This window comes from Chaetodon auriga, chromosome 15 (genome assembly GCF_051107435.1).
Source record: "Chaetodon auriga isolate fChaAug3 chromosome 15, fChaAug3.hap1, whole genome shotgun sequence".
NCBI lineage: Eukaryota > Metazoa > Chordata > Actinopteri > Chaetodontiformes > Chaetodontidae > Chaetodon > Chaetodon auriga.
This window is the reverse complement of record NC_135088.1, coordinates 10295881-10312573: the sequence shown is the minus strand read 5'-3', so window position 1 is coordinate 10312573 and position 16693 is coordinate 10295881. Positions and strand designations below refer to the sequence as shown.

Here is a 16693-nt window from a genome sequence, read left to right as displayed (position 1 = left end):
TTGGCCTATTGTTGTGCAAGAGTCCCGCAAGAAGATTTCTGGGAATTCCATTAGGATTTGGGGAGGCATACTGCTATCCTCAATTATAAATTACTGCAGTGGTAACTAATTGGTCAGAGCCGTTCATGTTAGCTAAAGTGATTGTGAAATCTCCGACATACACTGAAGGCAGCAGAAGTCACACCCTAGACGGCGCGCTGATTAAGATACGTCACTTTGGCGATATGTAAGTAAGAGCATTTGGGATGTACAGACATTGATGTTATAGACTTCTTACTATTTAATAATAATGTTACGTGCGTTTGGTGTCTCTCCCTCTTCATACTGATACAAGGAAGTCTGTGTAAACTCGGTCCTCAGTCCTACAAAAGAAACAGGAATCCTATTTTTTTCTGCCATGGATGGATATGTGAACAACACATCATTAAAAAGAGTCCAGTACTTTTTTTCTCTTTTCATCAGAAGTTTAATTCAATATGTACAACTAGTCTCATTAATTAAGCGCTGCAATTCGCATTTACCAGACCGAGATATTACTCCCCTCTGTCCACTTATTCATCAACATAAGAGATTTTAGAATACCACACTTCATTTACAGACACACGACTGATCATATCTCTGACTTGGTCAATAAGTCCTCTATGTATATCTACAATCTGATGATTAAAAAATAACCATTAATCTCAGTTAGAGCACACAATCACCTGGCTGACATTAACTTGATACAGAGATAGGCCAAACCACTCAGTTTACAGCAGTGTGTAGATACTGATTAGCTGGGTGGAAATCAAAAAGAATTTCGAATCATTTGAATCATCTCGCCCCCCCTCCACGCAGCTAGAAGAGCCATGATGTGTTAGGATGTTAAAGTTAAAAAAGAGATGTGGTCAGTTTAACAGAGGAGACACAAACAGGGAGAACGACCCCTTCAGGGGATTCAGCTTCACCCCAAGAACTGGACACCACGTGCATGTACCCAGCAGGAACAGAAAGGCTGTGTTTTACATCAAAGGCTAGCTTCCTGTTCAGTCTGACATGCTGCGGTGTGTTTGTGAACTTCATTTTTTTGTGCGTCTTCATAACAGCGTCGTCATGAATCCTTTCATCCATCCAACTGATTGTGAATCACATTACTGGTACACAGCGCAATCAGCTGGCTGGATCAAAGCCGTGTAAACATAAAGTCACATGTTCTGTTGGAGTGTATACGTAAAGCTAGAGTTTGGCTGTGGCCCTGCGACACGGGCCCCCATCTCAGCTTCATCGTCTGTTATAGAGCACAGGTTTGTAAACAGTTTGTTTCTCTCTGTAAAACTGACCATCACCTCTGACATTTAACATTCAAATAACCGTCTCTGATACATACTGATAATGAAGTGTGAGCTCTGGACACTGTGTTTCTGTTGTGAGATACTAGAGGCAGTTTGTTTGTTTGACTTTGTTATCAATGCTAGTGCAACAGGGCTTACTGATCATGAGAAGTTTTCTTCTGTGACATTGTTATGAAAAGACCATGAGACATGCTCAGCCCCTGTGACCAGCACTAGAACTGCTAAATGTTTGATTCACATCTCGTCCTGGTATCTCACCACTCAACGAAAGCAGTTTTTATCTCATCATTAAAAAAAAAAAAAAAGACAAACTATTTAAAACCTGACCCTTTAAATGACGGACAGAGAAGAGGAGGAGCGTGTCAAATCATAGTTTGTCTACACATGGCGTATTGATTGATCAGTAACACAGTAACTGCTGTAACAGTTTGGTGAAAATCATTGTAACATTTGCATCTGAAATACGTCGTTCTAGGCCAATGCAGAAAATGAGAGTGAAGAAACAAGAAAGGAAACAAAAACCGAAACAACATCTGATGTTACGCAGATATCCCTGGCAGTGCACACTCCGATGGTTGGTAACGCTCTCCATAGGTCAGCGCGGTGGTTGCAGTGGCTGTTGAGAGGTTCCCCCGACGTCTGCGGTTACTTCAAGGGCGAGTTCTTCATGGGAATCATTATTCTGGATTCCATGTGCTGAATCAGAGGGACTGTGGGACGCAAAAGAAGCAACTTAGATTTTTGTGTCATGCAGTATTTTTTCGAATCATGTAAAATGCAAACATTTTAAGAAAACTGACAGGAGACTAAGACTTACCTGTGTAATAGACAACCTCGTCCCAGCCATCACGCTGCCATGCTGCGTTTCTGGTGATTTCTCTGGACTGAAGGTCTTTGTACGCTAAAAAAAGAAGATATTTCTGAGTTTAAATACATACAGTTTTTAATCAAATCCAAACATATATAATACCTAAAGTCTCCACTCCTTGAAAAGTGCTGAAACTCTGGCATTAAGTCATACACATCGATTCCACGGGCTAAAAGGTGTGGAAATGTTTCCTGGAAAGTAACACTGAAACGTGGAGAAAATGCTGAGGGGACGTCAAAAATGCACCCAGTAAGTAAACTGGTACTTAAGCATGTTATTAAAATGTGTGTAGTTGCAGTTGCAATACAGTGATACTTTGGTAAACATCCCCAATATGTAAATATTCAACATATCTGATTTTTTTTCTGTAGTTTTCTTTAAAAATATTATATCACAATCCTGCACAGATTAAAGGTGGAAACACTGCTCACCCCATAGGTGGTGAACCGTGTACAGACTTCCAATCTGTGAGAAAAAGCCTCCCACTGCCTCGTGGTTCTGCTGGCGGATCTCAATAGCACGAGCCCTGCAGAGCACCCAAGAGTTGTTTCACGTGAAAAACAAACAAACAACTAACAGCTCGTTATTGAAGGGCTGCACCAATTAAACAATCAGCACAAATTTGCAGGTTATAAAGTTCAGCTGAAGCTGGTATTCACCACCATCCCAATCATTTCTTTCCAATCAGAACATCAAATTTTGATGTCACAAACTGAGAATTGTTTGAACCCTCCGACTGGTTTGGTTTTAGCACATCAACAGGCAAATTTCCCAGTCATTCACCAATTTAATCAGATGCATACATATATTAAATACAGGGTAAAGAAGTCCATTATGCTCAGGATTTCCAAATTATGTGTGATATATCTCATCATGCTTTGGAGTCATGCATTGATTGTGTAGCTAAAAGGTACCGTTGACTCATATTCATCTGCTACAATCTGGAAAACCAATAAAATAACAGTGAGGAAACTTTAAATGGTACATAATAATGGCGGCTTTACATATCAATACAAAGAGAAACCACACGAGCTTCTCAAACTATATAAATGAATCCACTTTGATGACTTTCTGGTAGTACATGTAAAAAAAGAAAGATTAAGAAAAGTGATGTGTTACCAGTAGTTTCCCCACTCGATCATCGTCCCTGGCTGAAAGAAGAAAGAGAAGAGGGGAGAGATGTAGAAAACAAACTGTCTGACTGAGAAAGCAACAGAGAAAATGTGTTTCTGCTGAAGAGGAGGACGCTGGTGAATTTACTACGTATAAGACAGAGTTACCCTGAGTTGGTACGATCGGAGCTCATAGATGTTGGGTCCTGGACGAGGGACGGGTTCATTCCAGAAACTGAACTCCAGCAGCAGCTGGTTCCTACGAGACAGCAGCATCTTCCCCCTCTCATTTCTGTAGTCCATGAACTTCTACAGACACGACGACAACAACAACAACAGTGACATATTACTCGGCAAATCTGCCTCAGCCCGCCAACTCCTGAATATATCTGCAAAAATGCTGAGACTGTGGTCTGATAGTAGGAGAGATGAAGACAATAAAGTCTGCTAGATTGGTTGCAACACATCAATTAAGATGATTTACGCGCATGGGCTCTTGAAAAACCTGGTATTCCACCAGACAGGTGTGGTTTTGCACACTTTGGCGAGTTCTGTGACTGTCTCAGCCTGTGAGTGAGGGAGGTGGAGTGTCCTTAGTCTGTGTGCTGGGAGATACTGAAAATAAACTGCACTTAGTTTGATTGTAGGCTACATTAAATGAAAACACCTGTGTACGTGGAAATTGAGCGTGCCTTGTAAGCCTGTTTGGGTCGAGCATCTATTGATGCAAGATACTACTTTGATATCAGAATACAAACTGCTTAGTCACAACTTAGTCGATGTAATTGTCAGTATATTTTAGCATGTAGTATTTAGCACATATTTTCCGGTATAACATTATGATTGTCACAACCCAATGCCAGCCAACCAGAACATGCATGAGGCTGTGACTGAGGAGTCCTTTAAGTGCATTAATACTTTATACAACTGGAACAACAAATCACACACTCTGTGACAAAGTATAATGACAACGCAGAACAGAGATAGACAACAATCGTGGCTTCCTCGTGTTCCAACACACAACAATCATCTCTTGAATTTTGTTGCAACACACGAGAATAAATTCTTCCATAATTTCTTGAGTAATCTGGGTTATTGTGTGTTAATGGCCTAAAATTTATGGAATGCACAATGTGAGAATGTAACGTTCAAGCTATTTAAAATGGATTTACCTCACTACACTGCCCATGTTTGTGATCAATAACAGCTTCAGTTTACAAAGTGTCATCATCAGTGTGGGCAACATTATGTTCTTAAAATCTATAAAAGTTATTTTTTGGTGAGACTTCAAACCGACTAAGTAAAAAGTAAACAAACAGACAAAAAAAACTCTGCCCAACTTCTGAAGTGTTAACACAAACATACAACGTGGATAGGGTAGGATTGGATCCATTGACTGCACTTACCTCATCATTGGTCTTAAACTGCATTTCTGTAAATTAACTTTTAAGATATTTGCACCATAATCACAATAGCAGCGAACAGCTGAAGAAGAAACACATGGGTGGAAAAATGATCTGTGGGTCTAATTTAATGGGTGCACTGCCAGAAACAGTGGCCTGCAGACCACAAAAGGCCAGTAAACCGAACTGGTTCAAGCACCCGTTACCTTATTCTGCCTGAGTTTGTTCATGACTTCGGTGAGAGCCGGGTATCCTCCCCGATATCTCCACAGGTGAACTAGAATAGAAGGAGCAGAAGAGCCAAAAATAATGCAGCTCTCAAGCAGATCCTGGTGTGTCTGTCTTCAACAACTGTAACTGAATTGTTCAACTCTCTAGATCACCTGTGATCTGAGCTGGCATGATGAGTTCAGTCTGTCACCAGTTTCCAATACCTTAGTACACTAGAGCAGTACAGTACAAAAAACCTCAGCGTAATGCAAAAATATCCTGAATCCAGTGTTCAGGATGAGAAACCAGTTCTGAAAACTGCCAATTTTACAGAACTAAACAAGAAAAAAGTGACAGCTGTCTCTCACAGTATGGACCAAATCTCTCAGAGCAGAGCACTGGATACTGTTTCTCAGTGCACATGTTGTAAACATGTTTTTTCTTTGCAGCCTTTTAGATGATCTTTGCTGTGGTTGCCAGTATTACTGTGCTGTACCATCAGACTCAGATTACAACTGAGGAAGGACAAATGTCACCACAAGGACCAAATGGACAGCAGCCAGGAAAAGTGCATTACAGTCACGACTATAATTAACTAATATATAAAAGCTGCCAAAGCTCCGGTTTGTGTTGCTGGGGAGGCGAGAAACTACAATATTCTTAGGAAACATTGGTCTTTACATCCAACACACACACTGGATGAATTATATGTGTGATAGATTATTGTTGTCAATTCACTGTCTGCTGATTGGTTCATCAACCGATCCTTAGGGCACTTCTATATTGTGTTTTTTAATTCATGTTTTCCGTCCTGAAAAAGAAGTTTATGCTGTTCTTAGACCACCTGATTGAATGGGCTAAAAATCAATCTGTCAAATGTCGTTCATAAGCAGGTTTATCACTTGCTCATGTGCACGGCAACCTTCAGACACGGAGCCTGATGTGTGCTCTTACCTGCTTGATCCTGCTCTCCGTACCATGTGTTCCAGGTGCCCACAAGTTCACATGGGTATTCGGGGTCAGCGTGAATCGAAGGCAAGATGTCCTCACTACAGAAACATGTGTACGAGAGCCAAAGACGTGCCATGTTTACAAAAACAGCATCTCGACAAAACACCTGAATGAAGTCAATTAAGGAACAGACTTCTTACCAAAGTTCATTGTAAGAATCAAGGCACTCGGGCTTGACATTGTGAACTGCAAGGAGACAACAAAACATGAGCGGATAATGACCCATCGAACAGATTTTATAAGACTATTCAATCAGTCTTAACACAACAAAAAAAACACGCAGTCAAGGTAATCTTTTTCAGTGTAACACCACATCACTCACAGCAAGGCACAAACAACACATACACTGTATTTTGTACAGATTGTTGTCCTCCTTCTTGGCAAGCAGATGAGAGTGAGCGTCTTTTCGGGGGTCGACCTTTCTAACAAAGAGAGACTTGAACCAGCTGTCTTCACGGAAAGCTGAAAGGCTCCTGTTGTGAACAAAAGACGAAAGTTAGATACAACTGACTCTTCTGCTACACGAATATAATGAATGAAATGAGAGAAAAAATAAGAGACCAGCAACAACAGCAAAGCTGACCAACAAACAGAGCATACAGTTGTGCTGCCTGTACGCCGCTGTCATGCTGTGAGTCTCTAAAGCACTTCGTGGTTTGGCTCCTCAGTACACTTCAGGCCTGCTCACTGGCTACATCTAAGTCATCTCAGGTCACCAGGTGGTTTTCAGACTGTTTGCTCTGGTGAAAGTGCTTTCAGTTATTCTCTGGAACAAAGTGCATGATGACCTGAGATCTGTCCTAAGTGTGTCCAAGTTCAAAAGCAAACTTATAAGATGTCTTACTCTATCAGGTTATGATAAATCACTATATGTTCTTAACTGCCTTTTGATGAGTTTTAGTTTACTTGCAATGAAATGTGCAATATTAATGAAACTACCTTGTGCCTCTTATTAAGACTGAGTTCAGTGTAAATGCACAAGGTGATATAGTATACTAGTTAATGATGGCTGTAGCAAACTACAAACTTTACATGTGTTTTTAGTCCAGCTCATTCACTGCAAATAATCTGCAGCTCAGGGGACAGCAGCACATAGGGCTGTAAGCTGTTCATACTGCACATAACCATAGGATTAGTCTGCATGGACTCCTAAGCAGCCTTCACACATGAGAAGGAGTTCGTTTTAAACTTAATTTAAATGCACCAACAAGAACTCCATGCAATGATCAATGTGAGTCAGGAAGTGGTCCAATAACAGTTTGCCAGCTGATGTAAACAACTATTACTTTAATGTTACACGGAGCCTTCAAACCTTTCACATTTTGGTTAAACTTTATATATATTCATATCGCAGCATTTCAGGTGAAAACATTTTTACTGCACAGTTTGATTTAGGGCACACATTTCCGCAGCAACAAACTGTCATGCTCTAATCAAAACAAGTACTGCTGAGCAGCGATTTCTTGCATTATGACCTTGAAGTTGCGCACAGTTTAGGACTAACAGAAACTCAGTTGTGATTTCGTGTTATTTATGCATATGGCGAATGTAATAATAACAATGATACATAAATAATGGAATGCCAAAGGTTAAATGCTACCACAAGTTGCGTCACAACTTTGTTCTCCGGGAGGGTAATTATTAGCATTAGCAGAAAGTTAGCAAGTTTGGAGCTGAAGGGCTAACGCGAGCTACGTTACACGGAGTAAACGTAGCCAACGTCCCCACGTTAGCGTTAACTTTAGCGCTAGCTTAGCCACCTAGCAAACCAGACTTTGTCATTGCTGTCAGCTCCAGTGAAGATTAACACATTTTTAAAAGCGATTCTGCGTCTGCATCAGCAAACTGAATATGTAAAACTCTAACCTTACGACAACCGTGACCTGTCCGTTCGTCTGAAGCCCATTTTTCGTCTGTTTAAGGCCTTTGCCCACTCTTTGAAGGACTCGGGTCGCCATCTTTTGCCTGGAAGCTGTAGACAGTTGAGGTTGTTTGACTCGGCTGCAGCCGCAGTCCGAGTCGTTCCCGGTGGAGCTGACGTTACTCAGAATAACGTAACCCCGTAACTTTATGTACCAGAATGAGTTAAACGCTACGTGGTTAATCTGATACCTAAGGGACCTGATAATTTGTATGGAGTGGTTAAAGTTACAGCAGTTAAGTACTGCCATAACTTTGATTTTCCACCTCTTGATTAAGAGTTGACGACACTTCATGAATTTCTCGTGGGGTTTTATGCTTCGCCTGAATAAAACAAACACAACAGAGTAAGCTCTTTTCTTAACTCCTACTTCCCTTCAACTTCTAAAAATAACTTATTTAGTTCAACATATAACTTGCACTGGCCCATTCTGTGCACTGTTTGGGCACTATTGTACAGACAAAAACATTTTAATGAATAGATAAACTGACTGATCAAATTTATGTCCTGTGTTTACAGATTACTAGTAAATTAGAACAAACTTGCTGAAGACACACAGCATAATAGCAGGTTATGCACCAATGACAGATAGTGATTAAAAATGATTTTGCATATGCACCCTGTACAGACAGGTCTGACAGTAAACAAATATGGGCATGCATGTTTGTGACTGACACATCTGTTCTCAGTGTCATTTTATTGCAAATTCCTCAAAAATGTGTCTTGAATTCAAAACTACCTGAGCAGGTAGCCAAGAAAATGTACTTAGGCTAAGCACATTAATAGATATGTACTGATTACTGATTTACATATTTATATTCACAAGAACAACTGAAACTGAGACAGAAACGCGATTGCAGAGTGACATTTAAGTTAGCATAGCTCCGTAACAGAGAGCCGTTTCCTATCATGAAGTGGGAGTTTGTGCTGGTGGGGAATCAGGACCGCTGGAGGCAGCAGAGATGTTGAGCTCCTGCAGTTTTTCTGACAGCGTCGTATCCTCTCCCAGGCTGAGTGGAAGGTCTGTCAGCGGCTCCAGAAACTCAGTTCCTGCAACTCTCTTTCCTGTCAGTGGGTCAACCACCCGGCCAACTTTATACACTATCTCAGACAGTTCATGCTTCACGTTTTTGGACCTGGCCACGGGCAGAGCCTTGAGAAGGACGATATCTCCCACAGTGCACTGTTGCAAGGCATCATGGGCAAAGTAGGTTTTTCTCTTGTTGAAGTACTATGGAGAAGAAAAGACAGCGTTAGGCGTATTTAAGTACAATTGTACAGCAATAAATTACTGACCTGAAAATAACTGACATTTAATTACATACACTGAAGTTGATCGTACATCCACAGGTAGTGAAATAATACTTTGTGAAGAGATTTACTCTAAAAATTAAGCAAACGGAGCAAATGAAGGTTACTGACTACTTGCAACGTGGAAAACATTTCTCTACTTCTGAAACTGAGGTTTATTTCAACCCAAAACTCATAATGGCACGGAGAAATATTTTTAGGGGGTATTTCTTGTGTTTGGAAACTAGACTGGGCAACATCAATGCCACCTGTCCTTCCTGCGTGCATCAGCAGTGAATGCAAACTGTTTTAAGTTCACCTTGAGCAGGTAGGGGTCCAACACCAGCCTTGTGACTCGCACTTTTGCCGTTTTCGCCATTTTGGTCCCTATTACTCTGCCGATGATCCATTTCGCATGGACCGATGCGTGCCTCGCCGACATTCTGGAAATCTCTATCCAACCCTGTAATACAGAAGACCAACACAACATTAAGCCTTGTTCCCACATGATCATCAGTTGAATGTCTGGCTCCTCTTTTGTAAAGCAAAACAATAACTGATCTCCATCACACTTTGAAAGGTTACCACTCATACAGTCTACACAGCTCCAGTTTGTGCTAATCATAGAAAAACCTTCACATTTATCACCTCTGATTATTACACCATCTGTATTTACATCAATGTACAACTGAGACTTCTGTATTGATAATTACATCGCTGTCTTCTATGCACGTTAGTGCATTAAAAGGAGAATGACATGAGGAGACAAACTGAGCTACATAGCATTAGCCTTGATGGTGCTAACGTGATTTTAACTTTTAACACAACCGCATTCATTCAAAATGTGCAATTACAAGCTACACCGACTTCATTTAACATCAACACAGAGGCATGTAAAGAACCAACGCACCGAAACTACTTGAAAGGAATAATTTCAGAAGGTCACAAATTCTTCACCGAGAGACTTCCGCCATGCTGCTCAGGTTGGCTTGTTTGATGACGTAAACTACGGCTAGTAACGAGGGATATGCCGTGCGGTGCTGCCAACTTTTTGTGGAATTGATGCAAAATTGTCTTTTCCATCAAATTGATGAGTTAGTAGTACCTCAAGAGATGTGAGCAAAGGAAGAAGCAAGGTACAAGATGAACTAAGAATAACACAATAGACAAATATAAAATATTTAGTCCAGTTGTAACGTGCGTTTCCATTTTTCCTATCTGTTCTTACCTGTTCAACTCTGATTTATTCTGTTCACGCTGATGGCCTAACTGGTTATTACCAATGTGTACTGACAACTAAGCTACCACTTTGTGTTTTGTTTGCAAATTTGCTTTTCTTTTCAGGAAATTTTAATTTTCAATTTGGCCACGAGATGGTAGCAGAGAAACACCACTTCCTAAACATGGAGAGAGGAGAAGAGGAGAGATGAGACCTTAAATTGGGTTACATGAACTACCAGGTAAGCCTAATATAAGCTCTGACAGACTGGTGTGATGGATTCTTGCCATGCTGCAGCCTGTGTGGTAATGAGCTGCAGCTGGGTCTCCTCACACCACCTGATGACATACAGTTGAACTGACGTAACCAGGACTGCAGATGAGACTCAAAGGGCTTTGAAAGTGTTATCATAAAAGAGAAAGGAGGTGACAATCAACAACAGAACCACATCAAAACTCTACAACAGGGAAAAACATCTAAACAGTAAAGTGGGTGAGAGAGAGAAACAAAAGTGGAAGAGATTTGTGTTAATGCTGTCAATTAAGGCAAGAATGAGAGAAAAATAAGTTTGTCATACAGAAGTTGTTTGTGAAGATTGTTTAGATCATCCAGGTTATAATTAACTAAGAGGAGGGAAGCTGGACTTGGTTGTAGATATTGTGCTACCGTGGGTAGTACAGAAGCTGGTAGCACCACAGGTTGCAATTATTTTTTCAGTCCTCTTATCATGATCATGTTTATATTTTGTCATATCTCGGGATAACAAAGTTGTTTTCTTAAGATAACATATTATTATCTCAAGATAACCAGTTTTTTCTTATCACATTAGCGTGTGTGCACAGATGCTCTTGGTTGGCTAATGCAGTATCTGATTTAATCTGACATTATCAGATCCAGGAGATCCAAACACGCAGATCCTGCTGACACTGACTTCATTAGTGCTAAATAATCTATGAGAGATGCACATTAAAACCAGAGAGGTGCACATGTTGGAGCATTCTTTAGGTAATAAGACTGAGCCAACGGGTACATCAGCATCTCTTTGAGGTTGTTCTTAGGCACAGCTGTGCTTTGGGCTAAATGCTAATGCTACTCCCAGTCATAATGCTAACATGCTGATGTTTAGCAAGTATAATATTTACCATGTGCACAATGTTAATTTAGCACGTTAGCATGCTAAACTTTATGAGTTAGCAGTCACGACAAAGTACAACTGAGGTGGAAATGTCATTAGTTTTGCAGGTTTTTGGTCATACACCATAGCACTGGACAAACTGATCTGATGAAAGTCAGCAGGATTCATCCTCTGGGATCCATGAATGTCTGTGCAAAATTTCATGGGAGTTCATCCGATACTTGCTGAGATATTTCAGGGTGGACCAAACCAACACTGCTATCCCCAAAGTTAAAAGTGCTAGTAGAATCACTCAAATACATTTTCCCGTCCTTATCTTAAGATAACAATATTTATAATGAGGTAATTATCCTGTTATCTTGACAAAAATGCCTTTTGTCTTCTCGATTGTCACGAGAAAACAACTCATGAACCTTGAGATAATGGAATAGAGAAAAAAAGTACTTTGACATCTGTGTCGTGGATTATTGTCATTCCTGTATTAATTCTTGTGTCTTCTTTCACACTGACTTCTTTATGTCCCCTCACTCCTCCTCTGGATCTCCACTAAAACAGTGTCTGAAAAGGGGGAGAGATCAACATAGATGCATTCACAGCGTTAAGTCTTGTCCCTGAGTAGAAATTGGCTGTGGCTCAGAACCAACCACAGGCAGACCAATCTGGTCTTAATCAGAGCCACGTTGTAGTAAAGCACAGGTCTGGGTCTCTGTTTCCCATTTAAGGCAGTGCAGCATCAGTACACCTCTGCCAGAATTACAGCATCAGCCAACTTTAGTCTCCTTCATACAAGAACACTGAGACAATTCACATAGATCCAACTGTTTTCATACTGCTCCCTGTTTAACATACTGTCTTACAAATGACGGAGGGCTAAACTGATGTTGAGCAGCGTTATTAAGAACAGAGATGCTGCATACACAGGCTGCTACCACGTCATCATACAATACACTGTATCATTACGGGACTAAAGAATGGAAAGTCTGTCTTATAATGTAAAAAAAAAATACAGGAACAGCCCTACTATAAGGTCTATCTCTTATCAGATCTGTGGGTAGGCCTACAAGTGCCGATCACGTGGTATCAATGGCCATATTATAATATTTACCCAAAGATAATCACATACAGACGCATTTGCACATGCAGCCAATGTTTTTATGTATGAGAGAGCTGAAATGTTGAGTTATCAGCTCTGAATCATGTGAAAGCACGGCTGCTGTGACATAAGACAGAGGCCTGATAGCACATTAGACTATGTGATCACACATGTATGTTTTCTATGATAACACAGTGACCTCTTAATCAGCAAGTTTTATATTTTCAGATTAACATGCTAGAATAATGTTGGCACACATCCTCTTGTGTACGTTAATAGTCTCCAGATCTGACATTTTTCAATAGATTAGACTATTTAGCAAGATTGTTTGTGTATGACTCCGACCGAGCCCATCGCTGAGTTGAGATCGGCCCTCGGGACCTGCGCATGGGGTCGTTTTAAAGCTGGGAAAAGCTGAGTGATTGTATTGTGGAAATGCTGGGAAGATTTGGTTGTAAGAGAATGTTTTGCTGTTTTAAGAGTTTAAAAAAAGGTCACGATATCTCGCAAACTCAAGGTGGCACATGGATATGGGACTTTTTTTTTTTTTTTCATGAAATTAGTCTCCCAAACAGCACTTCTACACAGGCTGTGCACTGCTCCCACCAAGCTCTACTAATGAAGGGGTCAGGACCACAGGTTGTGCTTTGACCACGTCTAAAGTATTCCTGTTCCGACTGGCAATAACTGAAGGCAGGGTTGAAAAGCTGGCCATCGTAGCCTCCTCCTGGCTGCATCCCACTGCCTCCTTGATCTCTCCTTGATTGCATTCCTGAGGTTGCACTTGTTTGTTCCCATGAAAAAGTGATGAGCTTGAGAGAGACGTTCAAATGTTCACATCTTGCCAATTGCTGTATAAAGCTTAAAGATTAAAGATTGCACACAGCCCTCACTGCCATCATTGTTAGAAGATCTCTCATGTTTTAAGCACACTGAGGCCTTTAGTGTGACCTAATTCTAGTGCAGAAGGCGAGATTTGAATGCATCTTGAAAGGAGATCTACCTGGTCGGCGACTGAGGGCAAAAAATGTGGATCAGGATCTGGATTGTTTTTAAAATTCATATTTAGATATTGCTAAGGTTTGGTCAGTAAAGGAACATGTACAGCCTGGCATCTATCTGATTAATATAACTTTCTACAAACAGAAATCAGTTGGCCTTTGTGGTATGAGGACTGAAAAATCCTAAAAAAATATGCACAAAATCATGTTTAATAGATAAAGTAAACTTTGGATCTGGTCTGTGAAACCGATAAGGTCAGTCAGTCTGTGCATGAAGGGTTAAAAGCTGAACGTGAGATGGTGGCAGCAAGAGCCGAGGAAGGGTGAGGCATGGCGGACAGGAAAGAGCTTGGCAGCGCTAAAGGTTGTGGTCGATGTGAAAGGGCAGTGAGTCAGAACAGCAGGCTAATGTGTTTGTTTTCACGGTGGATTGACTGCAGTGTTAATGAAAGTGTTCCCCTTTGGACCACAGCCAAAACTTAAAGAGAGCTGGTGATGATTAGACAGAGACAGGTATGCTCGAGGTCCTGTCTGTCGCTGACTGTCTCTGCACTTTTTCTCATCTTTTGTTCTCCTCATTACAGTTTAAATGTTGGTTTAACCTCAGTTGCTGATGATTTGTCTTTGAGATAACAAGCGGCGGCACGTGGCGTGTGGTCCGGACAGGGAGTTCACAAAGCCACACGACTAAAGCAACGTGTTAGGCGGCTTGTGTTTCAGGTCGGACTATGTTGTTCTGCAGCCTGTGCACCATCCAGAGTTCAGAGTCAAACTGAGGGAACAAAGGACGAGAACTGTCTGACAGGATGTTCATGACTTTATCTCTTCACTCTTAATCTCAGAATTGCCCGGGGCTTCCCTGGTATGTTCCAGGCCGTTCTGACTATTGAGAGAAGCTTACCCATAAGGCTGAAGTCATGACCAAACCGTGATGCCAAATGGAACATTAGGGTGCTCTTAATCAGAGTTTTGTAAACTATTTCTATGACTGACTGACTTAGTATTTTAAGAAAAGCTAAATCAGCTGTCCAGCACTGTACCAAGGGGCTTGAATCTTTGAACTGACCCTCGTTTTTGTTTGGCACTTGGAGCTGTGCAAACTCTGATAAACTGCCTCATGTGATGTCACTTGAGTCAGCATCAGTTGGGCCTGAAAACTACAAATATACAAAAGTTAAATACTTCGAATATTTCTATCCCTACTGTTACCTCCTCACATCCAGGACAGACAGTTATTAAGTCCTCTCTTATGTAAAAATGGTGCCTGCACTGTAATATTCTGGTGTTTATGGCTTCTTAACATGTAGATGTTTGGCAGCCTCTTGGTTCCCATGTATAGGGACTCCTACCTCAGCTGGTATTTGATGGAGTCAGAGGTGAGAATTTTTCACTAAGCTCTACTCCGTGAAAGCGTGACACTGTCACAACACATGACATCCTGTCTTTTCCTTGGCTTTCACACCACACTTCCGTCATGCAGAGCATTACAAAGTGCAGCTGTAGTATGTTCTCGCTCTGCTGCCTCTAACAACATTTGTTGACATGGCTTGTGCTAATAATTAAAAGCGACTGTTTATTCCACATTTTGCATGCGAAGGATTGTGCGGTGAATGTGTCTCTGTGCTCTGTTTGTGCTGGTGTGCACAGGCCTCCGTCTGTGCCCTCACAGACGTGAAGTTATTACATCAACACGGAGCTCTGGGTCCTCAGAGAGGAGCATAAATCATAGTATTTACCAAAATAATACACAACTTTTCTGGATCTCATACTGAGAACAGTAAGCTGTCCTTCAGTGTTAAAATTTTTCATTTTGCAGAACAGACCCTTTGAAAGCATTGTGATTATGGTTATTATGATGCATATGTTATATATTTGTATTATTATTACTGATGCATAAATGTAGAAGCAACACTTTGATTTTGCATTCATAGCTAACTACGTTATATTGCTGGGTAGCTTCATCTGTAGCAATGCATCATGTTTTATAAGCTAATTTGTGTTTTGTTTTTAAAGTCTCAACCTTTAAAGTAACTGGTAACAATCACAGCCTGAAATATTTCCATTCCTGTTTAATATGTAAGAGGGGAATATGAGCATAACATACTGAGTGGGATGTTCTGTGGTCTAGTGGTTGAGATTAATAAAATATAACTGCTACCCTCCTGACTCGATTTGCTTCCATTGATGCACATAGTTTTCTCTTTTGCCCTTATATTTATGTAAGCTGTCTAATAAAAAGGCACAAAAATATCATCACTGGTATCAAGTTGGCCTGCACTTAACTGGCACTTGATGCCAAAACAATATTTCTTGTTGCTCATGAAATTGCAATTGAGCCTGTGTCAGAAAACCAAATTAGATCTTTGAGCGTCCTGTACTGCCTGTAAGGGACTTCCTCAAGTCAGAAGGTGTAATAAGTAGTTGTAGTTGGGGCATCTGGGAGGCTTTGGGGTTTAGGATGCTGACCATGTTCGGACGTGGGCCTGTCATCCTCTCTACTGTCCTCTATGAAATAAACACAAAACCACATTTTTTTAAATCATTATTATTATAGTAGGATTGTTTTTGCTGCATGTTTCGTATACAGTGTGTTAGTGATGCTAACTAATTGGTGCTGAGTGGAGGGCGTGACACCGAGGCCGCTGAGTTATGTCACCCTGCATGTAGCGGCATCAGAGTCATGTTCAGTGCCATATGTTCTGCCACAAACACACATTAAACATTAAAGTAGGTCATAGGTAACAATATGGTATCACTTTGGCTAATGTGCTGCAAATTAAATATCCAAGTCGGGTGGGATTCAGAGATATTCCCCGGGCAGTGACATCATCTCTTCCTGTCTCCGCTGCCAGCCCCCTGACCTTGCACAGTGCGTGCTGTAAGCGAATACTCCCTCTAAATGGAGCGTCAAACAGCCGGCCTTGTGCAGGCTTCACAATGAGACTCTGTGGTTTGACGTAGGTGATATCCTTGTCAATACCTGTGGCTGAAACACATGACATATTGCTGTTGTTGCTGTGTGTCATACCCCTGAGCGTGTGAAGGAGGCATGTTATCGTAAATCCCTCTGCTATAAGATGTCACGCCGGCGGTTCATAA

At 41.0% G+C, this 16693-nt stretch overlaps 2 protein-coding genes across 2 annotated transcripts; both read right to left on the bottom strand.

Moving 5' to 3' along the window:
• Positions 1-456: 456 nt before the first annotated feature.
• Positions 457-8240, bottom strand: LOC143332841 (protein NipSnap homolog 2-like). The gene is made up of 10 exons (XM_076750653.1): positions 7802-8240; positions 6281-6408; positions 6076-6121; positions 5879-5973; positions 4921-4991; positions 3480-3620; positions 3319-3350; positions 2631-2725; positions 2149-2232; positions 457-2041 (listed from the first exon to the last, which is right to left on the bottom strand). The coding sequence occupies exons 1-10, from the start codon at positions 8149-8151 to the stop codon at positions 1977-1979; spliced, it is 1107 nt and encodes a 368-aa protein (XP_076606768.1). The 5' UTR covers positions 8152-8240; the 3' UTR covers positions 457-1976.
• Positions 8241-8519: 279 nt separating this feature from the next.
• On the bottom strand, positions 8520-10163 carry mrps17 (mitochondrial ribosomal protein S17). Its single transcript, XM_076750655.1, has 3 exons — positions 10057-10163; positions 9466-9609; positions 8520-9087 (listed from the first exon to the last, which is right to left on the bottom strand). Exons 2-3 carry the CDS (start codon positions 9586-9588, stop codon positions 8764-8766), a joined length of 447 nt encoding a protein of 148 aa, XP_076606770.1. The 5' UTR covers positions 9589-9609; positions 10057-10163; the 3' UTR covers positions 8520-8763.
• Between the last annotated feature and the right edge of the window lie 6530 nt (positions 10164-16693).